Genomic DNA, 27,171 nt, shown 5'->3' on the forward strand with positions numbered 1-27,171 from the left:
AGGGACAGAGAATGGGAAAGTGCCAAGACATGTGCTATTGGCGATGCAGCGCAGAAAAGAAAAAGTGGAGGCTTACATCTCCCTTTGTCCATGATTTCCGTGCTGTTTAGCCAATCCACATGCATTAAATACATACATGACAATGTTACCATGCACAGTAAAATAGCATAAACTGCTGGAGTTCTACGTCCTGGCTTGCTACTGTGAGCTTTGTTATCAGGATCACAACTTGCACTCGTTTTCTGCTTTATATACTAAATTATGCCAATAATGTGACCTGCCTCGTACAAGTGGCAACATTTCCCAAGAGCAGACATACAAAAATGCATTTTCCATTTAGTCAGGCCTTGGAAACAGCAGTGCAAAGTCACTGTAAGCGCCGTGTGCACCTTCGCCCCGTTGTCTGCATCACATGCCATTGCTCTTACTGTTGCTGTTGGTGGCGCTGTTTGCTAGTGCCTTACGCTGTGCTGGTGCCTTACGATGGCCGCTCAGTGCCTATAAAGACTTCATGGAGCTGGTGATTAGGGTTTTGGAGACCGTCAGTAGGACAGATGGCTTATCTGTGAGCTGTTTGGCTTGCAGTGCACTTGACATGCTTTGCTTTGCGCTGTAACATGATTTCTTTGCCGCCACCTATATATGCGACATCAGATTGCAGGGCTCTCAAAGATGCTAAAAACAGCTGTTATTCCTTACTCGTCTCTTTAATCTTCCAGTTCACTTTTCTTTCATGCAAATTTTCTAGCTCTCATTTCAGACTAAGCATGCTTTTTATTCTGCATTAATGTAAAGATTGTTTGCACACTGATAGCCCTTCACCCCGCTTTATTTTCACTTTATTGATTTATTTAATTTCACTTTATTTTTACTGTGCAGGTGTGTTGTGTGTTGACTTACAGGACGCATGCCACCATCCGAGTAACCATCGATTTCAGTCTCTGCTTCGAGTAGGTTGAAGACTAGGCCAGCTGACAGCCTGGCCCGGAGATAGTCGGGCAACATGGAAGTCCACTGGCCCACAGACACCGCGCTGAATGCCATCGTGAAGAACACCCTGGGCCACGAGCATGCACACAACATGAGGAACTTCCAACGGCCAAACTTATGATGAAATATATTAAAAGCACGGCAGAATAAAAAGTTGGCTGCAGTAGCTGCACATTTCATTTATGGAGGTGCAAGCTGGGTTGACAGAACGTCAGAGCCACTCGATTCACCATTGACTGCATGAACTTGTTTACACAGGGTTAATGACAGTTCCATACTTGTGCTAAAGCTGTCTAACGTGCCATACACAAAACTTACTCTTGCTCTCCTGAAAGTGTAGGCAATGTTGCAAACTCATGCCAGGATGATGCCTGAATGTGTTAGAAAGAAATGGCATTTAATATAGGCACTTTATACTGTGTTGGTAAAGATAATTGTGAATGAAGCAAGCCACTTCCTGAACCACTTCTGAAATTGAAGGCAAACGAGATGCGCTTACTGTTTACCTAGGACACAAAATGCAGATGACACAAGAAAGAAAATCATGGATGAAAGACAAGTGGCTTATAATTATGGCTATCAGTACAACATACAAGTTCAATCTACTTCGGGTATGCTCTTGCATAAGTTCCTTAACAAACATTTCTCAATTGCAATAATTGACAATATTGGATTATGATCCACCTAAAATACAGTTGCTCAAGTTTTGGTTTTCCTTGTTAGTCATAAAAAAGTGAAGCCTCAATGCCACTGCACAGGTTATGCTTTATCCCCAGAAAAAAAAACTAAACAAGCTGAATCACCCACCTGTAAACATTGGTGGCTTCCATCTCCCCCCTCGTAACCAGGAAGGCACCGAGACGAAAGGCACAGCCATACACTAGGAACATTACACCTTGCGAGAAGGCGAAGGAGAGTGCAAACAGGATGCTCCGCTTTTTCGATTCTCTGCAGACAAAAGCAACAGTCACTGTAGGCATGACATCGCCTCAACGAGGTATAATGTACGTGCTTGAGCATAAATGAAACCAGTCACAGTTACTATGTCCATAATAAAACAAGTTTGACTGTGTACTCTTAAAAGTGTGCTTCGACAGGAACTAGTTGATACGATATGTATTTATTGTATAAGTTGCACTGTTAAGGTGACATACGAAAGAACACTGGCACATAAACATGTGATTACGTATGTTTCATGTTTATGTGTCAGTGTTCCTCTGTTACCTGAGCAGCATGACTTATACAATCAAGGCATGATTATGTATGTATCTGCTGGCTGTGTAAGTCCTTGGGACTTTTTTATTCCTAGCTGCTTGTTCCAATGTAACTGGCATGCAATGCAACTAATTAACAAATAAGCTGTAAATGTATCCTTATGTGTTGTACTGTGCCTGATACATTTCTCATGTAATGCTAATGCACAGCGAACGTCGCTGTGCCATTTTGTACCTACATAGCAATTAGAACAAAAACAATGTGCATGAAGAGACCCTTAAGTGAACGTCATAACTGCTATCACTGCCATAACTACCACAACACACCACAACCGCCATAACTGAGTGTCAGAAAACAAACCATGCCGTCGTTGCACATATGGCCGAGCAAAAAAAGAAGCGAAATACACGTTCTTCTCAATTTCTCCTGCTCGCGGGACATTCTGGCTTGGTGGTAAATTTTGCCTCTCAAGCCTTGTTTTACAAGAAAGAAAAGTGAACTGTTCACAAGAATTGCGCAACTATGATTAGGAAATATGCAGGTCTAGGATTAGGATATGCAGGTCAGCACAGGGGTAACTGGAGATCATTGAGAGGTGCCTCTCTTCACCCTGCAGACACACAGGGTGAAGAGACTGATGACAATGATAATGATGACAAATAACAAACAAGCAATATTTGTATTACACAAGCCCAATATGTAAGACAAGACTTAGACTGCATACTGCTAAAAGAGAAATGAACCTTTTACAACACTAAACTCACATAAGTGGCACCAGTAGGTGGCTGACGAACAGGCCAAAAAAGGTGGGTTCCAGGTTTAACTCTTGAACAGCCCTAATATTCTCTATGCTCTCTGTGGTCACCTGTAGAAAAGAAAAATGGCCGCTGATAAGTGAAAATAATGACACATACTTGTTTGGATGTCACAAAAGTGCATATTATATACAAAACATGTGTAGAAGTGTGAAAAAATGCCAAAGCTTATTGTATGTGCTGTGCCTAGTTAAAGATATGCTGCCAGGCACTACAGTGGGCTGTGTGCCCTGCAATTTTCTCATGCATGCTGTTTGTGCATAACAGAAAAACAGACTTAAGAGAGCCTTCACTTAAATATTTCATGAAATTGGTGACATTGCCTAAAAGCAAATGTGGCAAAATGAAAGGCTTATGTGGGCAAACAGAAAGCCTGTTGCAGCTTTGCCTTAAGAAAACCTTATGCCTAAGAAAATGCTGCTTTTTACACATCAGCTCACCTGCAACATTTTATTTTTGCTTTGCAAAATTTGATTTGTCTGACAAAAGTCATTTTCAATGTCTTACAAACAACTTGTATTCTGTGTGCTTGATATAAAGGGCTTTCAGTCAAGTCTAGTTTCCAGGCAGTGAGTTTCCCAACACAGAGAAGTGAGAACTGCACTTCGACATGGAAACTGTTCACTATAACAAATTTTTGCAAAAAAAGGCGACAGTTCATAAAGATAATGTCTATTCCATCCTCATGAAAATTAAGTTCTTTACAGTATATACTATCGAGTTGGAGGTACATTCCGGCACTTTTGTGCGGGCATTCACCTGTTCTGTCGTCCCTACACCTCTCCCTTTCAACTTACAATGATTGTCGGAGTAGCCTTGGTAACAGACCTGTTTGCGGCGGTAGTGCTCACGCTGGCGGCAGCGGTGCGACTAATCGTGATCGACAGAGTGAGCGCGAGTGGGCTTAGCACGTACATACCTGGTGTTGCTCCTTTTCCAGATGCTAAGCAAAACAGCGGTGCCTAATGTTCATGCGTGTTCCTACCAGCCCTACTACACCAAGCCGCACTTATCAGGGGCGCGATCTTGTACGCGTTCCAAAATGGAACGGAGGCGGTCCGTTCCATCGAGCCGCACACGATTGGTCAATTTTATCGTCACGGTTCAAATTGACCAATCGTGTGCGGCTCACGGTTCAAATTGACCAATCGTGTGCGGCTCGATGGAACGGACCGCCTCCGTTCCATTTTGGAACGCGTACAAGATCGCGCCCCAGATGCCCAAGCCGACGGAGATTGCCTGAGCTCACACAAGTGGGCCCATTTATTGCAAGAGCAAGCAGCGTAGCCACGGCGACTTTTCCTAGTGGCGTGTTGCGGTGACATGATAGCGGTGCCCCTTTCTGTATTTTTTGCTCTTGGCCAGGGAACCCTTTGATTCCTGTGCCGGCCGGGGACCGAGCGTGTGTGCCCTGTTGGGTGTCGCCAGAGACAAATAAACGTTTCTACTAACTTAGGGCAATACTGTGTTTTCTTGGGTGCATAGCGGTCGGTGCCCCCTTTTGCGACTTGAGCGCACACACATCGGCGCACTAGATTACGATAGGCAATGGCTGACACGGCCCAGTAGCTCGCTAAGCCCGAACTCGTGGTGGTTGGTACTCCTGTGAGATACGAGACCTCCACAATACCCAATGCTATATGCAATATACATTTCTACCCAGAAAGAAGCACACACAAGTCTTGGCCTCATCACAGTGGGTGAAGCGGGCATACAGTGAGTACATAATGTTTAGAAAGGCTCAATTTTCTCAAATGTGCCAGCGAAATTCCTCAACTACAGTGGAACCTGGTTATAACAAACAGGCTTATGCGCTAAAAATAGCTCGATGTATCAAGTAATTAGTTACTATACCTAAACTCCTCTACAATGAACTTAAATGAACTTTTGTTGTGCGTTGATTATATACAGATTTCTTATTTTAAGTGCGAGTAAGAAGCAAAAAAGGAATCCCTTTATTGAAAACACTACATGAAGCAGGAAGCATTTTCTGCCTGCATCTTTTTTTCCTGTTTTTCAGTGTCACTAAAAACGGAATGATTGTGTAGATGTGCTCCAGTCTAATAATAATAATAAAAAAAAGCGTGACAAGAAAATAAAGTACTGCCCTCCCTTAACACTGCATTCATGGTTTGCAAGCGGCTTTATGGTGCTTGCAGCGGACCCCCGAGTTCTATATATCCAATGTTCAGTTCACTATGAGGGAGTTATTTTACATGACCATCGCTCAGTAAGTTTCGCATGTTCAAGATAGAGAATGATTCATTTTATTCGTTTTTTTTTTAATATTTGGGCTTGACTACATAAATTCAGACTGCTGAGCTCAGTGAAAGCAGAAGATGACTTGGGCACTAATACTTTATCTCTACAACAGGAGTGTAAGCGTGAGCTGGATGCTTCACTCACCTGAATAGCATGAGTCATGAGGTGTGCATCGCGACGTTGGGAGGCCTTTTCAACCCGCAGCTGCAGGCCACCGGCCAGGGCCAGGATGGGCACAATGGCCACCAGGGCCAGGGCCAGTTTCCAGCCGAAGGCAAAGGCCAATGCCAAGCTCGTTCCAAGCGTTATGAGCGCTGTGAACATTACTGCCAGGCGGTAGCCTGCCGCCTGCAAATGCACGAGGTACCAACAGTGTCACTTCCGCTAAGGAGGCAAATAAAGGACACAATGATGACCAACGTCGACACTGTGAGTACGATTAACCATAAATACACCAATGATCAGAAATTGTGCAGACAACTATTGCATAATGACAGATCTGCATACTGATAGATCTGAATGCTGGAGTTCAGTAACAAATTACTATATTCTTGCATGTGCATGCAGAAAAAATTAAAGAAATTTAGGTAAAAAGTGTATGTTGGTTTAGCGTGACTTGTTTCTTCAAGTGCGGCTTCACTGTACTGCAAATCACACTGCAGTGAAGCCCCATCGCTATTCAATAGGGAGAAATGGTGACAGTGGTGATGACTGAACATACAAAACAGGGTTGCTTCCAGAGTTCTGGTTTTGCGCTAAAAATTGTGCTGAATTGTTTTTAAAGACACTAAAATGATCTTGTATTGTTTTCGCAGCTGATATGCACGGATTTTTTTCTCTTTTCTGAGAGTTGCGGAGGGCAGATTTCTCAACAGAAAAAGCACGCAAATTTAAAAAAGATGATCTTGAAGAAAACTATACTGTACAGCAAGATATGTTGCACTCTTTACTTGAATTAGCAGTTTGATTCTCTATGCACAATACTACACCTATTAGTGTTACCTAGTGATTTAGAATTTGCCTCCTTTCATAAATCATAATGGCCAGGATGTTCAATGTACTGAATGAAATCAAAGTGAACTAACTGAAAATGCAAATGAAACAAATACAAAACGCTTTATAGACTTCAAAAAGGAGACACAACCTATGACAGCTGTTTGATGTGTAAGCGTTCTAGAATGTTACAGCCATCACAAGAAAATGCTGGTGCATTTCTTTTTCATAATAAGCAAGACATTCCGCTCCACTCACAGTTTTAACAACAGGAACGTCACTCGCTAGCCGAGAGGCCAGTTTGGCCGAGGAATGGGAGTCTTCATCAAACCAGCCCATGTGTTGCCGCAGTATGTTGGCCAACACAGCAACCCGCAGGCGGAATGTCAGGTTCTCACCAGCAATGCCTACACCAAGCGTCTGCACAAAGTAAACCACAGTTCAAGTAACAACTCTTGTAACTATGATCAGTTCAATCAAGTTTGTTGCACTATGAACACCATAAGTGAGGGAGAACAACTTGGTATAACACAACCCTGTAAGTCATTATGAACCAGGAGGATTGCTCACAACTTATAAAGGTCTACAGTAAAAGCTCGATGATACGAATCTCACGGGGTCACGAAAAATATTCGTATTAGCCGAAATTCGTATCATCGTAACACAATTAAAACTACTGTCGAATCTCGATAATTCGAACTCGAAGGGGCCCGAAAATTTGTTCGAATTAAAAGGACGTATTTTTGAAGTATTCGTGCACCATAGCACGATGCACGAACGGTGCGAGTAGTGAAATATCGCGGCGCGCAAGCGCATAGCAAGCGCGGGCCACTAAACTGCCCATGCCGGCTAACGGTCAACGACAGAGAGCAAAGCTTCAGGGAGCGAGTGGGCGGCGCCGGCACACGGGTGCGCGCGGAGACCGTCGAAGGTGAGGGAGGAGGGCGGCAGGGAAGCGGATTTGGCCGCGTCAACTCCGCCGCTTCGGTGGCTCCCCTCGCCCTCCCTCTCAACTCCCTCGTAGCTCTCTCACCTTCGAGTCCGTGCGCGCCCGCCGCCGTGCTGGCGCCAGCTTATTTTAGCCGCCCCCTGAAGTTTCGTTTTCTGCCGTTATCGGGAAGCGAGCGTTTGTGGGCGTGGCAGTTTCGTTGGCCCGACTGTGCCTCCGCCGCTGCTTCCCTCTGCGCTGCTGCCGCAGTGTGCAAGGTCAACATGTGACTAGAAAATAGAGGAGAAGGGTTCACTGCCATTTTATCTGCGTGGCTGAGACGTCGGCACTAGTGTGTGCTAGAATACGGTTGTCTAGAACACTCTAGTCGGCACGTACACGCTTGTTCCGGCGCGATGCAGAAACGGCGACCTTGCAATTTGAGAGAGAAGGAAATTTCCGCCGCGGGTTCTTTTTTTTTTTTTTTTTCCCCGTTCCTTCGCGCGCGGCATTGAGGGGTCTCTCCTGAGCTTTTGCTCTATGGCGGTGTCGGAGCAATGCCGGTTGGAGGCGCCGCCGCGTGATTTGGCGCGCTGCTAAGAGCATTGTCGGTGCGCGGTATGTTCGAAATAAGCGTGTTCGAATTCGCTTGCTTCGCGTTGACGTTGAACGAAAGCACGTTTTTCATGATAGTCTCGCTGTGCAACAATTGTGCTCAGTGTTGACGTTGCGAGGCCTAGCTCCTTAGCCAACTCCGTCCGCTTCCTCTTGGGATCCTCATCGACCTTTCGAAGAATGTCTAATTTCTCTTTAAAGGAGAGTGCTTTCCGCTTGCGAGACATAGCTCGCTGCGACTAGGCAAAATGGCGCAAACACGAAGAACGCGGCCCGAAGCGCAGCAGCCACTCCATCTGACGGCTCGCAGAAAAGGAGGAAAAGTACAAAAGCGCCACCGCTTCAAACTCTTCGCGCCCAGTCGCAGAGTCCGCGCTGTCCGGCGCCGCGCCTCCGCACCAAAAGAGAAGGAGAGAAAGCGCGTGACTGCGTGCTGTTCTCTTTCGCGGCCGTCGGCGGGGCGGCGTTTATTCGTATCAACCGACGCAGGCTGAAAATCGATTCGTAACAACCGTTCTCTAGCACGTTGCAAAGTAATGGGGCTCGGCCGGGACCACAGAAAAATTCGTATCATCTGGAAATTCGTATTAGCCGTGATCGTATCATCGAGCTTTTACTGTATTCCTCTGTAACTGCCATCGGAAGGATACCATGGAATCATGGTCCGAAAGTGCGACTAAGCTAAATGAGTTCAGTTCCCATAACTTTGAGAAAAATAATCAAACAGCGTTGTGCAAACTAACTACATAATATCAGACAAGACACCATTCTGTTCATCAGAACTACACACATCGTCATCACCTGTGCCCAATGCTCGTAAGTCATCTAGTCTGCTCATAGATGTCTGGCATCACCGTCTGTCACTTTGTATGATTGTGGCTAAGAACAACAAATGCTGACTTACCCTGAAGAAGTGCCCCAGACCACTAGCAGCTGCCAGGACCAGGAACATCATGGACCAGAAGAAAGCAGCGTCTTGCATCTCTTGCCCAACCAGGGTGAATGTCTACAATGCGAGAGTACAAAGTTACTAGGTTAGCACTACTCTGGCAAAGGTACTATGGTTAACAAAGCAAGCTGAGAGTGAGGCTAGGTGGGGACAGTGCAAGTGCTGACATCCCATTCCCATTCTCATCTTGTTTTTTTCAAAGCTGCATATAAAAAGTATTTCCCCGCCTGCTCAATTCAGAAACCTTTTATAGTGACATCCTATTTACACTTCTATCTTCATCTGGACTCAGTACACTGCACAAAACGAATGCACAAGATTTTTATTCCTCGTTTCGGAAATACACAATGAAATCTAACAGGTATCTATAGATGTACACCTGTGAGCAAAAGTATACGGACCACAGGGTCACCGAAAAAACTGCATTTTTTCGTAATTAATAAGCATAAACTGAAATTAACGGGTACACTGAAAAGTTTGCAATGCCAAGTTTGGACTGCAGTCCTCAATTTCAAGTTCATAGGCAGAGGGAAAAATCGGCTTTATCGCGCAACCCCTGGTTCGTATACTTCTGCGCACGGCTGTACATGTTATTGCAGAGGTTTATGAAAAGCACAAAATGTGTGAAATACGTTTTTTCTTCCAAGATCTGGCTGTACAATGTGGAATCAAAAGGCTTTGTGGATTGGAACTGGTAGAAGTACAGATAGATAAGTTGACTTATTGATTGGTCAATTGATTGATTAATTTGTAAGGTTTAATGGCCCAAAACAATGCTGCTTTCATCTAGGCACTCTCACGAAAGGGCTCTGGTTTACGTTTGACTGCCTGAGGGTACTTAAAATGCGCACCTAAATTTAAATACATGAACATTCTTGCCTTCTGCTCCGACTGAAATGAGGCCACAGTGGCCAGGAATCAAACCCGCAACCTCCTACCAAGCTGCAGAATGCCATAGACACTGACTCACCATGGCATGTAGAATTTCAGATTGTACAAGTCTGTTCCATGGTGCACACATTGGGCAGGAGAGATTTTGCGTGTTTTCATCAGCTGACAGCAGTTGCAATGGTGAATTCTAGTGGCAGAATCGGAGCAGCCGATGGCCTTCGCCAGCGAGTACCTCTTTCTGGTGCAACGCCACCAAATCCATAACTGGAACACAACCTACGCTTCTGGAGCCCGTAGCGTGAGAGAGGCAGCAGAAGTTCTCTACCAGATTCAGCATTACCCAGGGTACCCTGCACGTGGTCATCTGCTTTCGCTGTTCGCTGCTAGTGTCATCAGCCTGTCTATGTTTGGTCTTGCATTTCGAGGTCAGAAGTTTTCAACTTGGATATCTCACCAAGCATTGCCGAACAAAGTCGTCAATGAAACCGACAAAGTTTCCTCCGCCAAAACTAGCGAAGCCTAGTCAATCTAGTATTCGCCAATGAGAATTTGGTCATGCATTGACTGCACGTTCGTCTATCTGTAGCAACAGCATAACAATGGTCAAGATACAGGCCACAATTTTGTAGCGACACCTTCAGATCAATGCTATGCCCCTCTTATCAACCACTGTTCATGGCTGGCTGATCCCGTTGATAATGCATGCGCAGCATCGCTCAGACCACTAACGAAGAGTGAAAAGCGTGAAAAGGAATAGCTTAAAAGGCATTGCTAGAACATCACGGCCACGGCATGTTTTCGCTAAGGGCAAGTGTATGTGCACACAGCAACATGGATCGACAAACTTGGGCTACATGACAGAACGATCATTTTTGAAAGATACTTTAATTTTTGCAATATTTCGCAAAACTAGCACAAGACATGTCAACGGTCGGCAGTGTTTCCACACAGTGATAAGCTAATGTACTTGGCACTGTGTTAAGAATGACGTCGCTCGTAGACACCAGCGCATCTTGCACTAGTTATGGGAAAGATGGCGTGCTTGGCTCTGTGCCAGGAATGTTGTCACTTCTAGACGCCGATGAGCCCTGTACTACACCGACTTTGTTAATGTCACTGCTGATACCACACACTGTTTGATAGTCAGAAAAGCATTTTGCATAAGCATGCATAAGGCTGTAACAAACCGCCCGATATAAGAAGCCCTTTGCATGGATAAGTTTGTGGACATGAGTAAACTACCCGTTTTGCTGCTGGAAAAAGAAGGAGGGGGGGGGGGGGATAGCGTGATTACAGTCAGTACACAATGTATTAGCCTCGTGCGCTTTAGCATAATTCTTGAGTTTGCATGTATCTTTCGGTGTCTGTAGGGGCATACACACTGCTCCATTTTGGTTATCTGACCATTCATACTGATGTCAGTACATTTATCGTAAAACAAAGTTAACAGAGTGATAAAGCTTATCAGAATGATAAAGCATCCTGATCTTGGAAAATGCAATGCACTGAGTTTGCAATACACATCTACCAAGTTAAGAGAAACTTCCAGAATATTTCATTTCAAGGAAGTGACATGTACATACTCACATTGAATATTTCGCTGTAGAATACTGCAAACACAGGCAGGGATGCTCCAACCACAATAGAAGCCAGGGAAACCAGGAAGAACCAACCGCAGTCGGGCCGGGCTTTTTGCAAAATCTTGCGGGCAGACGGAAGTTCAACATCTTCCTACAAATAAACACAAACCTGGGATATCAGAATTACCACTTTCAGAATTATCAATCAGATAAAAAAAATTTTGAAAGAAAGAAATGCAGCCAGGGAGAAGATAAAAAAGACATTAGAAATTAACAATAGTACAAAGTAAAGAATATGCTCTGACATAATTATTGCAATATGTATTGAAGTGGCATAAGTAAGGCAATTAAATGCAGGAAAGTCTCGAAAGCCTAATCTCTGTGTAATTTATCATATTTGTTCATGTGCCTAACATTTCAGATCTGAAGGTTGACGTCTGCACAAGTGTAACAGTAGCTGTCAAGCACATAAAACGAAAGTGAAAATGAAGTGAAGACATGCTGTAGAATGATACTGCCATAGCTATTCAAAATTAACCGCAAAACTTTCACAGGGGAAAAGATTTGGCAACATCGCCCAATGCATGTGTTGCTCATGCTTCGCTTCCATTATTTTCGAGATTCATTCCTTCAACTGTTCTAGAGCTTCCGCTATCTGTCATCATTTATCTCCTTGTGATTGTCCCATTAGGCATTCTATGCATCCATTGGGAGTGTTGTTGAATGATTTATCATCTATGACGAGCTGATATATCTATTCATAGATGTGTCATGGGCAGCTGTGTCTTTGCTGAGCTTTCTACATACAATTTAGCAGAAACTTCATTACCACTGAAGCTTTTTCTGTAGCTTTTATGTGCATGTCTGGTACCTGCAGCATTGACAAAAGCATACCTTTGCTTGAGTATGAGTTTTAACCTCCTTTTGCTATAACAAGGCAACATGAGCCACAAGATAACGTTTGCAAAGAAAAATTATTAGTGCTCACACAATTATTGAACAAGACCATTGTGATCAGGAGACCTAAGCCAAAAAATATGGTTCGAATTGAAAAGATCAAGCTTCCTGACAGAAGGCATCCTGACAGAAGGCGTCCTGACAGAAGGCGTCCTGACAGAAGGCGTCCTGACAGAAGGCGTCCTGACAGAAGGCGTCCTGGCAGAAGGCGTCCTGACAGAAGGCGTCCTGACAGAAGGCGTCCTGACAGAAGGCGTCCTGACGATGGAGGCTAGCATGTGTGCATAAAAATTCAAAGAAATGTGCAGGACAGTTTGGTTGTGGCCTCTCCTTAAATATAAAAGAGAGAGAGTAGTAGTAGAAGACAGTAGAGTAGATTTTTTTTTGGTGCAGTGGTATCCCAGGCCATATTGCACCAAACGCATGGTATAGCAGCTACATGTTAGTTAATAAAAATATGCAATGATTTGGCTGTTCAGGAGCCTAAAACCGTTTATGTGTGATGAAGGTATTTCCGCATATTCAGAGTCCTCGTCATTACCAAAACCTGGGATCCGTCACATTGCAATTTATGAGCAAACGCACGCAGGTGCCAGGCAGCTAAATATTATGTCACAGTGTTATTCTCCATGAGGAGATAAGGCTGTGGCTAGCACTGATATCAGACATCTCTGGTTTCTTATGAAAGAGAGGGAAGAAGAAGAAGATAAAAGGAAACAAATAGCCTGCCTTGATGAAGTCATCAGCGAGACGACTGCACTCGCGATCAAATGGCGAGATGCTTTCCAAGAGCAGTGCCTTCCTGCGCCTTCGCAGCCGTTCTTCTTCGCCATCTTCGTCCTGTCTTGCTGGAAAAGACTTGGTATCAACAGGCTGCACATACAACAGGAGGAAAAGCAAGCGGAAGAAGTAACAATGTGCGCTCAATCAGCGAAGCACACAAATTCTAGCTCATGAGTGCTAGAAAACTTATGCACAAACTGTGATGCAGCAGAAACACAAACTATAGTCTGGCAAAAAGCACATGAAGAAAGTAATGTGCGCTCACTGATGAAGCACACCGATTCTAGTTAATCACAGAGAATAACAGTGTGGTAAAATAATGTGGGATTAATGTTCTGCACTCAGGGATGAAGGGCATATATGCTGGCAAGCTTACAAACTAGAGTGTAGCGCAAGCAATGTTATAGGACGTGGACAGTTCACTGTTAGGCAGTAAGCACGGCAGCCTGCTTTAGGTACCAAGACACTAAACCTCTTTGAAATTAATGCGCATTCTTTAAAAAAAATTAAAACTGATCACAACAATCACACCTTTTTCGCACTCTGATATAGTAAGTATGAGTGCACTCACAAGCTTGTGAAGTAGGGTAACACCTCTAGCAAGATGCTCTAGCTGGAAAACATTCCAAACAGAAGGCAGGTCTGATAAAAGGCAAAAAAAAAAAAAAAATGGCACGAGGCATACACCATGCTCTGCACCTCATTTGCCTTCCTCGCATATGTTTGCACCGTTTTTCAAGAAGTTGAATTACCAACTATCCCTTTTTGAAGCTGCTACAGTGCAGCCTAGTGATCTTAGCAGTCTGGTGAATACATAACCAAGCAAACAAGCTTACAGGCAGGAGGACAGGACTCAGGTGGAGGTGCCGGCACCTCAGCATCTTCATTTTCTGTGAGCTGGCTGAGCATGAGCTGGAAGTAGAACCCTTTCTTTGCCACCAGGTCCTCATGTTTGCCCTGCTCCACAACATGGCCTTCGTCCATCACATACACCATGTCTGCCTCTCGTAAGGTCGACAGTCGCTGCGTTACCACCACCGTTGTGCGCCGAGGACTGCCCTGCAAGCAAATGTGTAGGTCAGCTGTAGCCTTATAGGCTGCCAAATAAATCTGACCAAGCATGACTTGACAACTTGTCAGTCTTATGCTCTCCAATTATACATAAAATAATTTTATGACTGTAACTCCCCTCATTCAAAGTCTTATATGGGGCCCCTGAGCTGCTCTAGATAAACAAACAGCCACTGATAGCTATTGTGACAGTAGAGGTCAGGACAGCAAATAAATTTTTCCTCTCATAGACCTAGAACCAGCACCTCAGCAGCTGATTGAGCGGAGATGTATATACTACTAGTGTCTTGCAATATTCCAATTAAATTGAAAATCCACAAACTATCACTACCGGGAAACTGCACCAGCTCTCAAAAACCCTTACATACATTTCCCCCAGCCTGAGCATGCACTCAAGGGTACAAAGGCATGTTCTTCCACAGAGAACCTTCGCCCATTTGATCAATTGCTTATATGAGGCTTATTAAATGGCAATATATACGCTGGGAAAACACGGGGAATGCGGGAGATGGAAATTCAAGACGATGAGCAACACGAGAACACGGTGAGAGCAGGAGCCAACGTTTTAACAAGTGGACTTGTCTTCTTCAAGGCCTTGAAGAAGACAAGTCTACTTGTCAAAACATTGGCTCCTGCTCTCACCTTATTCTCGTCGTGCTCAATACACAGGGTGTCCCAGCTATCACGCAGCACGATTTTAAAAAAGAGGAATGACGTTACGCAAAGCGAATCTAGTCCGTATTGTTTCCAGAGCAGTGGAGTAGCCGCCAGTAATTTTTTCATTACTGAGATTTAATTAGCTAATTGTAATTAATTATCTAACTCGATAAGTACTGTCCTAATTGTCAAAGTGTCAATCAAGAAATTGTAGAGCAACATGAAAAACTCCCGATACAGCTTTCTCTTGCTGAGTACGTGCTACATAAAAGTGTTTTCCAAGCGTGAAAGAAGCGTGTGAATACGCGCAAAGTGCCCCGAGCGACCAGTCGCGTGACAATTCTGAGTGTATTTGCGAGCTTCTTTCACACTCGGAAAAACACGTTTATGTAGCACGTAGTGAGCAACAGAAAGCTGTATCGGGAGTTTTTCATGTTGCTCTACAATTTTATGATTGATGCTTTGACAATTAGGACTACTTCTCAAGTTAGATAATTAATTACAATTAGATAATTAAATCTCAGTAACGAAAAAATTACTGGCGGCTACTCCATTTCACTGGAAACAATACGGACTAGGTTTGCTTCGCGTAACGCCATTCCTATTTTTTTCCATCGTGCTGCGTGATAGCTGGGACACCCTGTATATGCTGTAACACTCCTTTAAACAGAGTCAACAGGTGACTTGGTGGCACTCCAATCAAGTCAGCTGCAAGTTCCAAACCAATTCAGTACTTACCTTTTGAATAGGCTATGGCTAAGACTGCTAGTTCTCAGGCATATGTTGTGACAGAAAGCACATGGTGTAATAGATGTGAAAACAGGAAAGGGCTGACACAGTGACTTGAGTGCTCACTCACTGAACCCTCAAGCACCTCTGAAAAGCAGCTCGGGAACCCTTGGACAAATAAAACATTGTGCAGCTAAAATCACTACCAAATCTGAGGCATTCACAAGACCGTACTCATAGCTGCAATTAGAATCTAAGACATCACTCCTGCATGTCTTCCTTGAACGTTAACTACAAGGATCACCCACATGAAATGCAAGGTGATGTGCATGAGCTGTCTACAACCAATTTCCAAGTCAAAAAAGCACTATCACCTGCAAGACACAAGTATACACCCTTCTCACCCAAGCCCTCATCCACCTTTTCCGAGGTCCCACAGAAGATCCTCCTCCCTGCATACACTGTGGTGCCAGGCAGTGTATGCCTCCTCCGGCATCATATATATGCCGACAGAGGGGGCCTGGACTGAGGCTGCCTGCTCATTAATCCGATGAGCAACATATAAAGCTTGAGCTCTCTCTATCTCACCTTCGCAAGGGCGCGCAGAAGATGGGTTTCAGAGGCCGCATCCAGCGCACCGGTTGCATTGTCCAGAAGCAGTATCCGGGGAGTCTTGACCATTGCTCGAGCGATAGCCAACCGCTGGCGTTGCCCCTCGCTCAGCTGGCAGCCTTGCTCACCTATCTCTGTCTCGTAACCCTGACCAAAAAAGACATAAACCAGATGCTTAACTTACCATTGTTAAATTATTATTGCCTGTGCAAGCAACACTGCGCAAGCAGATTGGAATAGCAAATTGGCCAAGTTTGTAATGATATAAAAATACAGTGGAATCTCGATGATACGATCACGGCTAATACGAATTTCCGGATGATACAAATTTTTCTGAGGTCCCGGCCGAGCCCCATTACATTGCAATGTGCTAGAGAACGGTTGTTACGAATCGATTTTTGACCCACGTCGGTTGATACGAATAAACGCCGCTCCACCGACGGCCGCAAAAGAGAACAGCGCACAGTTACGCGCGTTTTCCCTTTCTCTTTTGGTGCGGAGGCGCGGACGCGACGCTGGACAGCGCGGTAGCCGCAAAGAGTTTGAAGCGGTGGCGCTTTTGTTACTTTTGTGCTTTTCTTTTTGTCTCTTTGCTTGCTGCGGCGGCCGCAGCAAGCGAAGGTTCGTGCGGTCTATCGCTTCAACGGAAACTGAGCGGCGTAAGCACAGCGCATACAAAGGTCAGAGCCGTGTGGAGATCGCTTTCAAGATACGGTGCGCGCGACAACACCGACAGCCGGCACAGGCGCAAAGTACAAGAACGCATTTGTTGGCAGAGTAGGAGCCCCCCCCCACTCCCTCCCTCCCGCGCTACCTTCCCGCTTTGCTCCTTTCGCGTGGGGAGATTTCGTCGCCAGTTACCCTTGCGCTCGGTTGCAAGATACGCATTTGGCGCCACAGCACAGCGTCGCCCCCCCCTCACTCCCTCCCTCCCATACCCCCACGGCCTTTTGCACAACGGAAGTCGCGTTTGCTCTCCGCTGTGCGTGCGTTCACTGTCCGTGAAGGCGCGCGTCCTTTCACTCGCACATACGGCGCGCAGTGACGACTTTATCGCCCTTGGACTCGTGCTCCACGTCTCATGCTCCTCACCCGCATCGCATTCGTTGATCTCCTCTCCCATCGGTGGGCGCACCTCGTGCTCGCTACCGCCCTTGTCGGCGAGATTTTCTCGCGCAATTTCGTCTCACGCGGCTGCGCTGTAAGCAGTGTGCGTATACATGGAGTTCTACGGGAGGGTAAACGGGAGTCGGAAACGGCTGCGTTGTAGCCAGTTGTGCACTATAAACGGTTACGTTAAGTGGTCTATACTGTAAATGCTTTTTATGTACGTGTGCCTGAGTGAGTTCACCTCTCGACTCTTTAATTTAGCTAGTTTTAATTGTGTTTCGATGATACGAATTTCGGATAATAAAATTTTTTTCGCGACCCCGTGAGATTCGTATCATCGAGATTCCACTGTAACTGCAATAAACGGGCCAAATATACCAATTATAGGTGACACAGAATGCGTGCTAGCTTCTGAGAGTTTGATGAAAGCATTCTCAAAATATACGCAATGGAAGCGTAGTTGCAATCACACTGCATCTGTGCACACAGACCACAGATACCTCAACCCCTCACCACATTAAATGAGACATAGCTTCTATATAGAAGAAGATGAAAAATGAGACGCACATGCTCTGCTCCTGTACTCTATCGAGGCAGAATGCATAACCACGGCCCTTTCTAAATGGAAACCCGCACAAAATCCTCTATCTCAAGCTGTCAGTCGTATACTACAAGCAAGGCTTGGTACTGTCAAAGAAAGTTATTGTGCCATCGAAACTAAAAGCTCTTATCACTACATGTACTAATTTGTAATCGATATTCCTGGCCAACAGTGTGTGCACATGCATGAGTTTTGCTTTGGTGATTGACATGCCAACATTCTTCTTCTTTCTGGGGTTTTACGTGCCAAAACCAGTTATGATTATGAGGCATGCCGTAGTGGAGGGCTCCGAATTAATTTTGACCACCTGGGGTTCTTTAACGTGCACTACAACACAAGCACACGGGCGTTTTTGCATTTCGCATCCATCAAAAATGCGGCCGCCTCGGCCGGGATTCGATCCCGCTACCTCGTGCTCAGCAGCGCAACACCTTAGCTGACTGAGCCACCCTGGCAGGTGACACCCAATGTTAGTAATAGTTGCTGTCATGCCAGGCATAGTCAAGTGCCACACAATGAATCTGCCACCTATTGTCAAATGGCCAGCTGCATCTACACAGTTCGCTGTACAGCTAGATTATTAGTTGCCCACCTCATCTGCGTAGTAATAGCAATGAGTCACATAGGATTATGAGTGTAGAGAACCTAGTGCCAAGCTGCAAATTTTCAGCATTTCTTTAAAGTCTTTGCATTTTGTCCATTGTCTTTTGCATGCTTTATAGCTTAGTAATAAATGAGCAACAACTCACCCAACTTCCAGTTCTATGGAATCATGCACTTTTCTCAAGATAAAAGGATTCATACATGCAGAAATGAAAGCTACACTTGCCAGTTTTCGTAAAGAAATACAGCAGGCAATGTAAGGAGAAGCCGACATAAGCAATGGAGTTGTCTTTTTGTGAGGAGTCAGTCATGCTTACAGATCCCACATGCAAAAGCACATGAAAGCTACCAAGACACATAATCAGAAACAGGCACAACAAACACGTACAAAGGTTACGAAAGACATAATTCAGCCACAGAAAAAAAAAGTAATTAAATTATATACTGTTGTTTCAAATAGAGCACAGTTTAAAGGAGAAATTGTGGCTTTTGATCGCAATAAGACACTGCAACAGTACAATTGTGGCAAAAGCAACTTCACCCATTCACACTGCAACTGCTGCATGTGAAACTGAAGTCGTCAATTGTATCAAACTAAACACAAACAACAACTTCACATGAAGCCATTTATTGCTACGTTTACTGTAGCTATTGATTAACACAACTCTGCGCAAGAACTGCACAGAACTATGCAAAATATAAGAATAATGTAAAAAGATAATTGCTAATGAATTTTAACATTTTAATAGAACCGTATGTAGCAAAAAATAGAAAAAGGAGAGAGAAAAGCACAGAAAACACAGGAATCTACTTTCAGCTACAGCAACCAGAAAGCCATATGATGACCATGCATCATGAAGAATACAGCTCAGGTATAATGGCTCGGCCTGTGCTTACCTTAGGAAGACTAACGATGAACTCGTGCATGCCAACTAGCTTGGCCATCTCCACAACTTCAGTCATTGTGGTTTCCTCCTGGCCAAACTGGATGTTCTCAGCAATGGAGTAGTTGAACAAAGTTGTCCGCTCGCTCACAAGGCTAACTTCGGAACGCAGCCACCGCACACTCAAGGACCTCAAGTTCACGCCATCCAGAGTAATCTAAAGAAAAGTGCAGAGAAAACATTGATTACGGGCCCTGCTACTGGCTGCAGCAGGTTCTCAGTATTATAGTCAGCAAACAAATCCAGCAGGTCAGAGGCACAGAACTTCTTCACTTAACATTGTACACTGACAGCTTTACAAAAACAAATTATCCAGTAATATCTGCACCTTGGTAGAAACCTTTAACGTTACACTTTTCTGGCTCCCAGAAACTATCACTGCCTTCTTCATGAGAACTTCAAGGCAGCAGTTATTTAACAATGTGAGTCTACGACGAGCTATCTTGACTTGATTGTAGCTTCAAACATGATGAGCACATATCTAATGTTAGGCAAATGAAAGAAGCAATGTGGACACATTTTTGCTACGGCCATTTCTACAATCGTGTCAAGTTCTCTAAAAGAAAAGAACCTTATTGTATCATACACCTATTCCTTCGTTTGCAATTCTTTAACACCCTTGTGATTCAGGAACAAAATTCCTGCAACCCTTGACACTTTTGGCAGGAAAAAGTGTTTGGTGCAGGCTAGTTGATCAATAACTAAGCAAGGAATATATAAATGAAGACTGAAATCTTTGGCACAGCAAAACTTTGCAATTTTGCAGGCAAAATACAAGGATCTTGTCGGCAGCTTTCCATGATAATTAAAGAGAGCGGTGCTCTAATGTCTCATTCACAGTCGTACTGACTTTCTATCAGCACTACCCTAGTTCCACAGCTTGACACTCTCTCCCATTCAGTTAGTATCAGACTGGCACTAAGGCTCAGTCAAGGAAAGACGACTAACCCTTGCAAACAGAACCCACCTCGCCATAACAGGGGTCATAGAAGCGCACAACCAGGTTGAGTAGTGTGCTCTTCCCCGAGCCACTTGTACCACAGATGGCCACGACTTGACCTTCGCCGGCTTCCAGGCTGACGTCTCGCAACACCTGGCCATTGCAGCAGCAGGGGAGCAAAGAGTTACAGAAAGAAAACGAAGATTCAACTGATGTATACACACACAAAAAAAAAAGAAACTGCAGCATCAATTTAGCACGGCAGTTGTGAGCGCTGTGCTTTCCGTAAAGGCAGGCCACTTGTATACAAATAGCAAAAGGTAATAAAAGGAAGAGGAAGAAAGTCACTTCTCCTCAAACAACATGTGCAGACAATAAAGCTGAACTTGGGAGGTGCATAACTGAGATGTCATTTGCAACAAGATTCCTCATTTTCTGACTACTCTCTCACACCTTAACCAATAAGAACATCTATTCAGCAGCAGCGGCAGACACAATCCCCTTTATCAGCTTCTAGCCCATGCACAATCTGGGACAGACACAAGTTGGGGTCATTTGTGTAATAAATAGGGGTGGACGAATATTTGAAGCTTCAAATATGAATACAAAGAGTTAGTGCGCAGTATTTGATTTGTATTCAAAAATGAACTATTTGGTATACAGTCGACGTCCGATTTCCCGGACCCTCAAGGGACCGCGAAAACGTCCGGGAAATCGGGCAGTCCGGAAAAACGAATGCACGTGAAAACGCACCTTTTTGGTAGGTATTTTTCGCTGACGGAGAGGGTCACGGCCGGAGTACAAGATTCTCATTGCTATTCAGCCAATGCATCGTTTAGGTGGCTCTGAAAAGAGCCGTTTAAAAAAAAAAAAATACGACGTGGCCGGCGCTACCTCATAGGTCAGCACTTGGGCGCAAAGAAGTCGCTTATTTTCTTTTGCACGGTCCGCTTGCCCGCGATCATGTCTGCCTCAATTTCAGTCAACGTCATGTTGCCACTGTACACCGATGACAGTGTCATCAGTGCTCGCGTCAACTCCGAGCTCGTTGGCTGTGTAGGAGCTGGCTCTTCGTTCTCGGTGTCGGAGTCGTCGGAATCCTCCGTAACTTGACGAATGATTTCGTCATCGGTGAACTCCGCACATAGCTCGAGGTCTTTGTCAGCGTCGGCGAAGCCCTCAAAGGTTATCCCGGCTGGAATCGACACGCCGGCAGCGCGCAGATCGTCGAAGGCAACGTCCGCGGATGGCAGTTCGTCCACGGAGGGCAGTTCGCGGTTGGCAGTTCGTTCGAAGGCGCGGACGAAGACGAAGGAGCAGTCGGTGCCATCGCTGTAAACGGCGAATCCGCTCGACGAAAAGTGCAGCACGAAACAGCTAGGAACTCGGTGGATGCTGAAGGTCGGGAAACGTGATCACTGAAGATAGCGCGCAGCAGCAAACGATCAACCGCAGACACGACCGCAGAGCTGGCAGAGCTGACAAAACAACACGCGAACGAACACAGTGAGGTTTGGCTTGGTTAAGCTACGGCTGGCAACGGATTGACACGTGCGGTTTCGAGGTTACGGCAGCCGCGGCGCGGTGCGGCGGTGCTGCTGGCCACACCTGTGATGCGAGTATGGTGGGTTCGAGGATATGAAAACAGCCAAAATGGCGGCGTCGGTGGTGACTTTCGGTCGGCGGTTAACAGTAAAAAGTCCGGGAAATTGGATGGCGAAGGCTATAAGCGTCCGGAATTTCGGACTTTTTAATACATTGACTATATGGGGAACTTGACGGTGCCACAGATGAGTCCGGGAAATCAGGCATGTCCGGAATTTCGGGCGTCCGGGAAATCGGACGTCGACTGTACAGTGGAACCTCGATGATACGATCACGGCTAAAACGAATTTCCGGATGATACAAATTTTTTCTGCGGTCCCGGCTGAGCCCCATTACTTTGCAACGTGCTAGAAAACGGTTGTTACGAATCGATTTTCGACCTGCGTCGGTTGATACGAATAAATGCCTCCCCTCCGACGGCCGCGAATGAGAACAGCGCGCACTCACGCGCTTTCTCCCTTTCTCTTTTGGTGCGGAGGTGCGGACGCGATGCCAGACAGCGCGGAGGCCGCGAATGGGTGTGAAGAGTTCGAAGCGGTGGCGCTTTTGTTGCTTTTGTGCTTTTCCTCCTTTTCCGCGTGCCATCGGGCGGAGTGGCTGCCGTGCTTCGGGCCGCGTTATTTTTTGCGCCATTTTGCCTATTCACAGCGAGCTATGTCTACCGAGATACGATCTCAGCTGATTCGCGCGGCCGTACACTGAGACGCGGGAGCCTCGATTGGCGCGTCTTCCGTCGGCTGCGTTATCGGTGCCGATGGCACAGGGCGATTGTGTGTTTCGCTACTGGAGTCACACGGTGCAAGATAGCGCGGCGCGTAATCCACGGTGCAAGGTTGCGCTCGTTCAGTCGGGTGCTCCTCCGCTTCTCCCGCTAATCGCCGTATTTTTCTTGCCGTAGGAGCGCTTCCATATTCTGAAGGCGTGCTTCGTCCAAAATTTCTTCTCCAACGAGCGACGACCCATCACTAACCTGGGAGCTCTCAGTAATCCGAATTCTTCGTGTCAAGTGAAGACGCCGGCGTGGTTTATGAAGCAGACAACTGCGCTTGCCATCTTGCCCCTGCCACAGCAGCAACCAATGGAGAGACGCCTTTCAGCACGGCAGCCAATCGGAGCGCCGCATTCGCCGAAGTGCCCGTGTGACTACCTATTGCAGACCCGCACTTCTTTGGTGTTTGTGCGTTTTTTACAAGTTGGCGACGACGGACGAATTGAGAAGCGGAACGGTGAAACTTTGAGCTTTTGAACGATACCAAGATGGCGGCGCTCGGTGGCGGGAAATACGAGATATGGCTCTGTGAACTGCGGTGATTTTGAGCGATTTAAAGCTGTTTTCTCACCCTGCGCACTGACGAATTAAACTTTTTCGGGCACGTTTTCAGCCAAACCATTCTGATGCAGCGTAGATTAGGCGTTGCAGATACCCAAACGCGTGGTTTTCAAAAATCGATTTTTCTCGCGATTTTCGCGATCTGAGCCCTGCATCCCCCCTTAATTTAGCTAGTTTTAATTGTGTTTCGATGATACGAATTTCGGCTAATACGAATATTTTTCGTGACCCCGTGAGATTCGTATCATCGAGATTCCACTGTATTCGAATATTCAAAACTAACCAAATATTTCACAACAAACGACTGTTTAAGTCAAGTTACTGTTTTCTGTCTGCTAAACAAAATATATCGTTAATTGTCAGAAGTGTAACGACAAAAGTTTTCGAAGCAATGCCGAAATAAAATGGGTAATACAAGTTTTGTTTTCAGTTTTGTGACTGAAGCCTACATGACAACCTGTATTTCTTGCTTGTGCTCAGTCATTTAGTGTATTTGGCAGTGTGGCTGTGTTGCAGATTTATTTTTTGCACTATGACCAGTGATGTTTTCCTGGCAACGGACCCCTTTACATGTGTCAATGGCAAACGAGTCCTTCAGCTGCTCATTATTTTTCTTTTTAACCACAACTTTTAATCATTCTTCGGCAGCCATATATTTAGTGTTTTCGGAAAGCTAGTCATACAACTGCCACTTTTTTTGGAGAGCTTGTTTGAAACCAGGCTCTAAAGTCGTTGAGAGTCTATTCATGCAGTTTTTGTAATGGCAATTGGTAATTTTCTTGTTTCAAACTGTTCATTTGACCCAGTTAGTTACCCGTCTTTTTTTTTTTTTCACTAGTCAGTAATGGCGTGGTACCTAATCATACCCAAGTAAACATTCCTGCTGTAAATATATGCATCTGTGTTTGAGTATTTGATATTTGATTTGATATTCAATGCCTTACTATTTGTATTAAAAAAAATTAACTTTGGCCACCTCCAGTAATAACCAGTGCTGAGGAAGACATGTTAGAATAGCGCCAAAACAGTGTTTCAAAGTGCATCTTGTGCAGTGCATTAAGGCACACAAAACATGTCGGGACGCATCCGTCACAGAGGCACGCCGAGAACCAATTTTCATTACTTCTGCACGGTGCAAATAACTACAATACGGCAGTGTACAAGTGTATACTGACAATATTCTTCTTGATACTATAACGTTCCTCACATGTCCATTTGCACTCAGAAGAACAACATGCAATTCATTGTGTAAGTACCTCATGAATGTCAGAGAGAATTTTTGTTTTCAAGGCATCAACATAATGAATTTTTATATCACTAGAACTAACTTTTCAAAATATTGTTTCCACATACAGTAACATATTGGAACAACTTACCTGCGACAAATTTATGCAGCCATGATGACATTGTGCAAGATGTGGCTAAATTTGTTTGTTTTTTTAATAGATAGCTTGTTTAAGTTATATAATTTTGTTGCACATTTGCCCAGTTCTTTTCATGTTCAGATTTTTATTTCCTTGGCAGTGTCTTATTCTCTTTACTGAATTGTTCCATTGCTCCACCTTATTGTCCTTTAAGGTATTTGTGTATATTTTCCCTTTGGATTTTGTATAAATCTTATGTCCCTCAGGCTTGGGCCCTTACACAAGGGCCTGCGGTATATAATAAATAAATAAATCAGTAAACAAACAATAAAGAAATAAAGGCCAAAGGAGAGACAGGTATTGATCACAACATCTCTGAATTTACATCTTCATGTGCTGAAGCACATCCATTTAAAAAGCGTATGTTTTGAGGACTGAGGGCACTTTGCAAGCAAAATATATAGGTTTTTCTTCAGTATGCTACTGCTAGTGTTAGCTAATGTTTGTAAACATAGCAACAAAAAATAGATGCATGTGAACACTGACCAACAACACTGACGCCTGTGTTTGTAAGTTGTAAGCATAATTTTCCTCCGATTCCATTCATTTCTTATCACCTGCCACAGCGAGTGGCCCATCCTGGCAATAGCGAAGGTGTGGCATCATGCGTGCCAACGATGAAGAGCAAAATCAATGGGAGATGAAAAGAATCTTCACAAGATACACCACCAGCTCTGCTTTTGCATCAGGTTCGCAGAGAATTTTACAAATAGATTAACTATGTGCAAGCAAAAAAAGAAAGGCAGGGAGGAGCGACCTTTTCCACACGAAAAAAAGAAAAGAAAAATAGGCGAGATAAAGAGAGAAAATTATTGTCAGAAGAAATGTATAAATAAAAAAGGAAAGCGAATAAAAATACCTTTACATGACTCTTACCAAGTGACCTGGGTATCTTGGATAAAAGAAGGAGACGTCCTTAAAAGAAAGATTGGAGGTGAACTGTTTTAGCTGCACACCAAGTTCAGAGTATGAGTCGATATCAGGCCTCTGGAAACACAAAACATGCATCGAATTAGTCTTGGAAGTTCAGCGCACACAGAAAACATTGAGGGAGTGACTCATCATTGATTATATTCATGTACAAATTTGTGGTAAGGCGTATTTATATTACTAAAAGCAAGTGCATCTATGTCTGCTATCATATTCAAAAAGGGAGTATTGTTATTGATAGCTACAGGATATTTTTTTTTGTCCGCACCTAGAACTCGGCTGAAGTGTCAGCTGAAAATTCTTGTTTCCGCTACTTGTCCTTGTGGATACCACAAAGTGGCATTAGTCGCCCTGCTATATTTGTGGAGTAGTACGTTTCTAAGAACTGATTCAATTTGTGACAGCTATCAAAAAAGCAGAAATATTTGCTCTAGCAACAGTTCACTGCATTAAATTTCAGTAAGCTCAGTTTGGTTTTGCCTGCATTCAAACAGATGGCAAGGAACCAAGCGGTTTGATTAAACTGTTAGAAACAACCAAATGAAGCCAAGGAAATGTTTTCTTTGGCTTTGTTGTCTTAAGATGTGGCTAAGTAGCTCTAGAATTTATGACAGAGGATGCAGTAATGAGCAGCATTTTGTGAAACTCTGTCCCCAGTAGTATACAATAGACTCCCGCAAAGATGAACTTGAAGGAAACCGAGAAAAGTATGTATCCACGGAAATCATCAAAGAAAAGAAATTCACAATCGTAGGTACATCCCAATATTTAAAAGAAAAACGCAAATATATAAAAAGAAACATTTATTGCACTTGCACTTTTCAAAGTATTGGTTTATGCACATTTTTTGGGGCCACTCAGTAATTTTTCCTTGCTGGCACTTTGAAAATATGTGTACTATCTTAACACTGACATTTAAACTAACTTGTTAAAAAATCCTCGACTGTCTGCATGATAAAAAAATGTGCCAATGTATTTGGGGTATTATCATCTGCATCACATGTGAGCACAACTCGTTCTTGTTGGCTCTTTGGCAGAATTCTCGCCACCAGCTTGCAAAGACACTTTGAGGACCTCCCTGATTAATGTTTCTATGGTGTCAGGCCTGCGTGTTTCACATAGCCGTCGACACCAGCATGTGTTTTGGTCCACAAAAGAAAATTTGCTTTTGTTGGAGCGAGAAGTTGCTCAGGATCTCTCGACGATTCAAGCAGCAAGCATCTGTGACGACCACAGAAATGCAGTTTGGGTTAAGCAGATGTTTTTTTTTTTTTTTGCACGGGGTTTATGCGAGACCAACCAAGCCAACAATTGCACACTGTTCCGCATAGCTGAACATCTAGCTTTATTGGCTTCATCTTAATGGTAGCCTACTGTATCTCCTCAAAGGATTTCCCCTTCACCTGATTTTTGTAATTAGGAATGATAGGCAAGACAGTTCTTTATTAATTTACAGGGTGAGATGTTAAGTGCATTTAACACAGGCAACACAAATAGGTCAGTACCAAGACATCAATAATACAAACATGTAAAAAAAGAAAGAAAAAAACTGAAGCTGCCAAAAACCAATGGAATAACAACCAGCCAGTATCAACTGTTAATGGATTCGGCAGATTTAATTTGCTACTGACAAAGCT

At 44.4% G+C, this 27,171-nt stretch overlaps 1 protein-coding gene across 6 annotated transcripts in view; it reads right to left on the reverse strand.

Moving 5' to 3' along the window:
• LOC119445916 (ATP-dependent translocase ABCB1) overlaps positions 1 to 27,171 on the reverse strand; it is a 164,557-nt gene that overhangs the window by 14,442 nt on the left and 122,944 nt on the right. For all 6 annotated transcript variants that reach the window (XM_037710218.2, XM_049663725.1, XM_037710217.2 and 3 more), the window contains exons 11-23: positions 25,481 to 25,591; positions 20,273 to 20,398; positions 19,259 to 19,462; positions 16,024 to 16,194; positions 13,815 to 14,037; positions 12,925 to 13,043; positions 11,246 to 11,389; positions 8,723 to 8,824; positions 6,534 to 6,695; positions 5,427 to 5,630; positions 2,970 to 3,070; positions 1,798 to 1,938; positions 901 to 1,057 (exon numbers count right to left, since the gene is read on the reverse strand). In XM_037710218.2, coding sequence (XP_037566146.1) covers positions 901 to 1,057; positions 1,798 to 1,938; positions 2,970 to 3,070; positions 5,427 to 5,630; positions 6,534 to 6,695; positions 8,723 to 8,824; positions 11,246 to 11,389; positions 12,925 to 13,043; positions 13,815 to 14,037; positions 16,024 to 16,194; positions 19,259 to 19,462; positions 20,273 to 20,398; positions 25,481 to 25,591 — 1,965 coding nt within the window. The remainder of the gene's footprint in view (positions 1 to 900; positions 1,058 to 1,797; positions 1,939 to 2,969; positions 3,071 to 5,426; positions 5,631 to 6,533; positions 6,696 to 8,722; positions 8,825 to 11,245; positions 11,390 to 12,924; positions 13,044 to 13,814; positions 14,038 to 16,023; positions 16,195 to 19,258; positions 19,463 to 20,272; positions 20,399 to 25,480; positions 25,592 to 27,171) is intronic.

The sequence above is a fragment of the Dermacentor silvarum genome, chromosome 3, assembly GCF_013339745.2.
Source record: "Dermacentor silvarum isolate Dsil-2018 chromosome 3, BIME_Dsil_1.4, whole genome shotgun sequence".
In the NCBI taxonomy this organism is placed as follows: domain Eukaryota; kingdom Metazoa; phylum Arthropoda; class Arachnida; order Ixodida; family Ixodidae; genus Dermacentor; species Dermacentor silvarum.